Source organism: Stylophora pistillata, chromosome 2 (genome assembly GCF_964205215.1).
Source record: "Stylophora pistillata chromosome 2, jaStyPist1.2, whole genome shotgun sequence".
Classification (NCBI taxonomy): Eukaryota; Metazoa; Cnidaria; class Anthozoa; order Scleractinia; family Pocilloporidae; genus Stylophora; species Stylophora pistillata.
Window position 1 is genome coordinate 28,162,742 of NC_142520.1, and position 7,806 is coordinate 28,170,547.

A 7,806-nucleotide genomic window follows, 5' to 3' on the forward strand; every position below is an offset into this window, starting at 1 on the left:
AAATTTGATTCCTCTGTAAATCTTTTTCAGTCTCAAGCCGAGTTCAAGGCACTGTTTGAGATTCTGGTGATGAATGATATATTTCTTGTTACCGTTCAGACTTGGCACAAGTTTCTCAACTTTGTTTGAGCTTATCATGATTCTCTCTGGAGCAAGAGGATAATCGTTGTGAAGATCATGAAGCTCTTTTGGATATTCAAGATCAACCTCAAGAATGCAGGGGATATTTCTCTCACACTCTCTAGTCTTCAATCTCTGCTTGACTCATTCATTTGAAACCTCTGACAGGTAGAGGTTTGCACATTGCCCATCCATAAAGATTGTTTGCGTGAAGATAAGCCAGATATTTTGATGGTTTTTCTCCGTCAAACTTTAAATTTATATATTTGTTGTTTGCTTCTCCATAGCGATTTGGGATCATTGAGATTCCTCCACGAATTCCTTTCTCAAACATCAGAAGCATGTCTGGATCACTCAAAAGCTCAATCTCAACTTTTGTTACCTTTAATGCTGCATCCCAAGCCAATCCGGGAGCAATGTAATACCAAGCAGGATGGAGATTGTAATTCTCAAGGCAGAAGTTTCTGAATTCTTCAAACACATCTACAAGCAAGAGAACATCTGATTTGAGATAAAGATCATGATAATCACCCATGTTCTTCATTTTGAACTCATTCCAGATTTTCTTTGCATAATCTTCATCACTTATATCACAGTCATTCAGCTTTGAGTAAAACTCTCTTTTTGGTGGAATTTCTGTTTCTCCGAACTTTTCAATGCTGCTCATGTAATCATATGGATAAACACCCTTTCTTGAGATCAATTCGATTTCAGCGTCCTTGAACACCTCCCCAGTTTTCTTCAGCTTATAATGGCTCAGATTACTAACCAGTTTATCGAGAGAAGAAGCCATGAACTTTAAACTATCGATAAAGCGAAGCTTAGTCTTGATGTCAACTCCTTCTTCTTCTTTGTTGGTGTAAGAGCCAACAGCAACAGATTTGCTGAAGCTGATGTACTTCTCTTCATTATTGGGAATGCATTTTATGTCTCCCTCAGTCTCCCCAGGATTCTTGACGAACTGATGAGAGTCCTAACCAGACAAGTTGTGAAATATGACAGGAGTGAACTTTGACTTTGCGAATTGAAAATTGCAATTTCTGTGTGCAGCTCCTCTATACTTGCCAGTGAAATGACAGTGATCTCTAACTTTGTCGCACAAGTTGCCAATCAAAGCGAGCACAACAGGATCAGTGGTGAAAGACTCACCACATATCCAACAGCACTTCACCGCATTGAATATTTCCTTTTCTTCATCAGTGAAGATCATCTTCTTTTTAAAGTCAAATTTTTTGTGAATCTTCTTGATGTTCTCTTCTAGCATTTCAACAAAGATCTGAGCAACATCCTCATCTTCAGACTTTGCTCTATAGATGACTGGCTTTTGAGAATAAAGCTGGTCATCAAAGCAGACAACCTTACAGCAAAAGCCGGACGGTTTATGTTTTTGATATTTAATGGTAAAGCTCTTATCACTTCTTGGCTCACAAGAGTGAATAGGTTTTGTGAAAGATTCAAAGTCAGCATAAACAACAAAGGGCACTCTTATTGATCGGTTATGTTTCTTGAATTTGATAAGTTCCATTTTTTGGCATTTGAATCTTGACAGTCTCATTTTTTGCGCAATACTCCTCGTGCTCCGCAAGCTTTTCTCTGCTTGAAAAGTGATTCAAACACCTGAGACAAAATTCTTTTGGTTCCTTATGCTTTTAAACTTGACTCGAGAGAAGCCTGCTGAGGTGGCATATGGTATTTCGCGGACTGGACTGGACTGGACTGGACTAGTAAAACGCGGACTAGTAAAACGCAGACTAGTAAAATGTAGACTAGTAAAACGCGGACTAGTGAAACGCGGACTAGTAAAACGCGGACTAGTAATACGCTGACTAATAAAACGCGGACTTAACAACAACCACAACAACAAAAAAACAATTTCATACGAAGGCGGTCACAAGACTTAATGGCGAGCCAATTCAGTGAGTGACAATCCCTGTTTGACCTTTAAGCTACAAATGGGTTTGACATGCGCCAGATACAAACGATTTTATAAGTTTAGGCTAACAAAGAAAGAATTTTATTCAGCAGCAGTTCAAAATCTTAAAATACACTTTCGTCGTAAATTTCACGGCAGAAACGCAGGAATTCGATGAATAAAGGTCGCATTAAATCTCCTTGTGTCTAGGTAGAAAGAGTCTCATTGACTTCAGCTTTTCGGTGGAAGAAAAACCGATTTATACACGCCATTACAGAAAACAAACAAGCAGACTGACAATTCCATAACACATATTTGCATTCACTTACAATTTGACTTTCCGAGACATTTTAAAACGGAACAGAGGTAAATCTTCGAAGATTAATCGTTGTTGGAAATAAAAAAATAATTTTCGCTGTGTAGCCGCGCGATGCGGTTCCAGTCGAGGCCCACAAATTGACCCTTACTCACCATAGAGTCTCCAGTTGCTCAGTGGTTAGAGCATCCGACTAGATCACGGAGGGTCGTGGGTTCAAGTCCCATCTGGAGCTCGGATTTTTTCTATTACACTAAAAATTGTTTCATCTTTACATGCTCACTTTGGAGGTTGGTTGGCCGCATCTTGATATGCCTTAATGTGACAGCGTGATGCTGTTAGTGAGTTTTCACAGGTGCTTACCAATACTTGGCTGTGTAGCCGCGCGATGCGGTTCCAGTCGAGGCCCACAAGTTGACCCTTGCTCACCATAGAGTCTCCAGTAGCTCAGTGGTTAGAGCATCCGACTAGATCACGGAGGGTCGTGGGTTCAAGTCCCATCGGGGGCTCGGGTTTTTTCTATTACACTAAAAATTTTCGTAAGATCTCTGTTTTTCAGTTTACGAGAAAATAGTCGCATAATCAGTTAAGTCGTGTGTGTTTGTCACACCAGTACTGCTGTTTCTTCAAAAGCGTAAGCTTCTTTACTCTTCAATTGACAGGTGTCACATCGTGACAGTTACTTTTCAAAAAAATTTTGAAAATTTGTTCGGAAGCCTTTTAACTACCTTTACAAATAAGAATGTTTCGGGGAAAGCTTTCTCTTTAATTTGAATAACGTTTGTTTTCTTTATAACTCACTCGCTATCAAATTGTTAAGTTCAAGGAGGATTTTCCCGTAATTAAACTCGTAATTGTAGCCCTAAATCATTCGGGTTCTTCAAATTAAAGAAATCGCGTTTTACTAGTCCGCGTTTTACTAGTCCAGTCCAGTCCAGTCCAGCCTTCGAAATACCATATGCCTGCTGATGTTGTTTATCAAGTAGTAGTGCTTATTAGCAACTGCGTCTCCGTCTTTCTCGATAAGAAGAAGATTAATTACCTGGCCTCTTTCCTCGGCTGGTGACTTGCTTATTCTGAGAGGATAGACTCTGGCCTCTCTTTCATAACCAAACACGTTTACCGCGATATTTTCGTTCTGTTTTTCAAACTTTTTTATCTTGTCAAGCTCAACCGGGAAGTTGATTCCTCTCCAGTCGAGTTGATCAGATTGTTCTTTAAGAATCTTTGTTATTCTTTGAGGGTTTTTCTCAACTGGATAAGGCGCTCTTGTAATGCGCCACTTAAAACATTCATTATCTTGATTTTCCATATTGATTATTGCTTTTTTTCCTTTAATCTCTTTCGGAAGTTCGATGCAAGAGCTGCCGTTCAAAAGGTTGTACTCTACAAGATGCAGGTCAAGTGAAATGACTCTGTGAAACTCCCAGTTACTTCCGTTACTGTTGAATTCTTCAATTCTTTCTTGAATAGTTTGCATGAATCTTTCATACGCTTCGCTTTCATCAGTTGCCTCAAGATTTTCAATTGTGATGGTGTGAAAATAAGCGTGAAGATACTGAACTTCTCCATCCATAGCTCGCCTCTTCATCTCGCAAGAAAGAATCATCTTGAGTCTTGTCTGGCGGTTCTCTCTCATGATTTTCAAGACTGCCGGTTTTGCCTCCTGCATGAATTGATTTGGCCCAAAACCCTCAACTCCATCTATTCTGAATTGTCTTGCGAAACCTCTCAATGCAGATGCTGACTCGTGTATGGTGGCCGATGCTTGCCATTCATATTTTGAGTTGTTTTGTTAAGATTTTTCAAAAATATCTGATATAAAATCAAAACCAACTCAATCAGACATTAAATTGGATAATCAAAATAAAATCAAAATTAAATTACTAAGCAGTTATAAATGCAACAAAAAATGAATTATAAAGCAAAACAACTTAAAAACAAAGTGCAATCAAAACAAAGAATTGATTGATGTTAAAAATAATTAGCTGAGGAAAATGAAAATAACAACTCTCTTCTGTCCTAGAACGAAAGCGAAATGAAACGCTTTTGTCAAATAATTTCTAAAATAAAAGCAAAAGAAAAAGTAAAACGCAAATCATTTAAACTCAGTGGCCTATCGTTGCCATAGCCCATAAGGCTTTCCGATTTTAAAAAGGGGAGGGGAACTGGGAAATATTCTAGGGATGGAACAAAATGGCTTCCAATGTTCGAAATCCTACCTGGCGATCTGACGCAAAACTAAGGGAAGACATGGAGACATACGTCAGTCGAGGGTTGCGACGAGAGGAAATATTAAACTTTCTCGTACGAGACTTTCCACAGTATGCGTGGAGTCTTCGTACTCTTGATAGAAGACTTCGAGAGTTTGATATACATTTCTCTGACACGAGAATTTCGGTTGAAGAAGTAAAGGAAGCAATCAAGAATGAACTTGACGGTCCTGGATGTCTTCCTGTGTATAGAGCAATGCAAAATAAGTTAAGGCAAGAGTACAAACTCAATGTACCTAGAGATTTAGTGCACGATTTTATGTTTGATCTCGACCCTGTTGGTCTAGCAGCAAGATGTCCCACCAATAGGAATAAGAAAGTTAAGGGGCAGTTTACAACAAAAGGAGTTAATTGGGTCCATTCCATGGACGGTCATGACAAATTAATGGGATATCAGAATAGGACACTCCCACTTGCAGTTTATGGCAGCATTGATACCGCAAGTCGTAAGTTGCTATGGTTAAGAGTATGGGTGACCAACTCTGATCCAAAGCTTATAGGTCGATGGTATTTGGAGTACTTTTACGAGTCTAGGAAAATGCCATCAATCATAAGAGTTGACAGGGGCAATGAAACTGGCATTATGGCTACCATGCAGGCATTTCTGAGACAAAACCATGGCGACATAGAACCAACTGATACAGTTGTGTATGGACCATCAACAGCAAATCAGGTAGATACTATATAACAAATTTTTGGTTTGAGATAAAGATACATGTGTGCGTATATATAATGTGGATGTGTAGTTTACATCAAGAAGAAGTCAAGAAGTAGTGTAATATACATGTAAAGACAACTGTAAGCGTTCATACTTATTGCAGTATTTAATTAATTGACAGATTGAGCGTTGGTGGAGGGAGTTACACGAGAGGTTAGAAAGATATTTTAAAGTGCAGCTCTGCATGCTGAAAGACCAAGGCCTATATGACCCAGACAATGAGACCCATAAGTAATCATCTAATTTTTCCTTATTGGACGACATGCATTACCAATGTGGAAAAAAAGTGCATATTTTGTAAAAATAGTGAAGAGTATTGCTTATGGTGTATCCTCTGAGAATAAAATTGCAGAGGACATCTTCCTTGGGAACTTGTAGCTTAAGAAGAGATTCACATGGATCTACAAGTGGTTTAACCATACTTGGGGCCAAAACAGTATCAAAGCCCATGACAGAAGTGTCTGTTAGTGTCTCTTTGTAATCTTCAAAAAAGTGAGAAAATACAAATATGGTTTCCTAAAGTGTTCAAATGAAGTCAGGTTTGTCAAGAACAGTATGAAACAAGGCCTGGGCATAATTGTTCATATCCAATTGCAAGTTCCAGTTATGGTAGTACCTAACTTTTACCTTCTTTTTTTTTTCCCTCAGGATGCTGTTGGCTTTAATTTTAATTCCAGTCATACAAAAACAGCTAGACTCATTTCGAGAAACCATCTGGAACACTCACAGAATCAGAAGACAAAAAAATACTTCTCTTCCTGATGGAGTGCCGGATCACATTTACAACTTTCTACAAGAATATGGGTTGGAAGAGTGCGGTAAAGAATCTTAATCAGTTTTCTTTAATCAGGCAATAAAATAGACGCTGCTGGTAGTTCTATCACATGCAATGAGACTTGAAAAATTTTGACACCTCACGACTCTGGTTCACACAGTATCATATAATTTTTACAATGAATTACCTTTCATAGTAGTGATTTGTCATTGTGTGCCCTACTAAAGCAAAGTTTATTCGAATAGAGTCATGAACGAAACCAATTCCTTATCATTTTGATTCACATTGCATCATGGAATGCTGAGTTCATAAAAACTAAGTCTAAAGTGTCGATGGTTTTCAATCTCGATAATCACTTCAATCCTTTCCTGAAACTTCCTCATGTAAATAATAACATTACAATTGTGCAGGACAGTTTGCACTATTAGTGAAGGATGCAGAAAAGCATAACAGTGGAACACTAATAAAATTAGTGATAATGTAACTGAAACTGAGTAGTTAGCAAGTGAAAACCCAATATTTTATTGTAAACGGACTTGAACAGATATTCTCTCTTTCAGGATGGCCTGTGACAGAAGACCAGCTAAAGGAAGTTGTTTCCCACTCAGGGGTACTACAAACTCCATCATATTTTCTTCATCCTGACCTCCGGAAAGCCTGCGAGGACCTTATACCATCCCCTGAAGAGGTTGAGCCAAAACACTGCATGGATGCGTTTTTGTACATGAAGAACAATTTTCCACTTAATGTACATTTGTGTAGAAGCTAAAATGCCAACTATGTTTTTGAAGTTGGCTGTGTACATTTCAAAATGTCTCGTTTAGTGTATGGTTGAAATAATACATTTTACATACCTTAATCAATTTTCAAAATTATTTTGTAAATGCCTGCACTTTATCACGTTAACCACCTACCCATAGTCCAAGCCCCCATGGAGCCGACTGATGTTTTCTCCTGTTAAAGAACTGTCCAAGACCCTTTTTGTCAGGAAAATTCTGACTTCGACTCAATAAAAGACAGCTTATTCATGATAGTCTCATACAATCTCAATCCCGACATACTGTAACAAGCGTGCAATTCTCATTCTATTTAATGTTAACTCATGTTAACGTCTAAAGCCTAGATTCAATCTTTTGGTTTTCAAAGGTATACATGTTGTACAGAACTAATTTCACGATGCTGCTTGAACCACTGATTACTCAAACTTTAAAAAGAACTATATTAAACAACTCAATACTGTTAAACTTTAGAAAAAAAAGCATTTTGGAATGCCATAACTTTCTACTATTAATTGTCTAAAACATTACGCAGTCAAAGTATTAAGGTACAATACTTGTACACAAACCAACTGTAAAAAGAACCTGTATGACAAACGTGGTTACACTTCAGTGTAGCATATAAAGGCGTGAAAGGGTATTTAGTTGAAAGGTAATACATTTTTTAATGGCCTCCCATTGGAGGGACTCGGGGGGCATTTGTTGAAATTTGTCAGGCATGTGGGAGTAAACATCAGTAGCATACCTAGTGGTTGACCCCTAGGGGCTGTTTGCAATACTTAGCCTAAACTAATTATAGGTCAGGGGTGTATGGTTCAGAAGTTCTGGTATTGAATGGAAGGTGTGGGCTTTTTGAAGTCACAAATGCATGATTTTAACGTGGAATTGCAAGAGAACAAAGAGAGCCCCACCCTTG

General features: G+C 38.3%; 2 protein-coding genes across 2 annotated transcripts; one reads left to right on the forward strand and one right to left on the reverse strand.

The window, feature by feature from the left end:
* Positions 1-268: 268 nt before the first annotated feature.
* LOC148738172 (uncharacterized) lies at positions 269-3,939 on the reverse strand. The gene is made up of 3 exons (XM_088749393.1): positions 3,391-3,939; positions 1,211-1,441; positions 269-1,093 (listed from the first exon to the last, which is right to left on the reverse strand). Exons 1-3 carry the CDS (start codon positions 3,937-3,939, stop codon positions 269-271), a joined length of 1,605 nt encoding a protein of 534 aa, XP_088605519.1.
* Positions 3,940-4,465: 526 nt separating this feature from the next.
* LOC111331185 (uncharacterized) lies at positions 4,466-7,301 on the forward strand. The gene is made up of 4 exons (XM_088750264.1): positions 4,466-5,294; positions 5,461-5,570; positions 5,988-6,157; positions 6,675-7,301. Exons 1-4 carry the CDS (start codon positions 4,545-4,547, stop codon positions 6,881-6,883), a joined length of 1,239 nt encoding a protein of 412 aa, XP_088606390.1. The 5' UTR covers positions 4,466-4,544; the 3' UTR covers positions 6,884-7,301.
* The last annotated feature ends 505 nt before the right edge of the window (positions 7,302-7,806 follow it).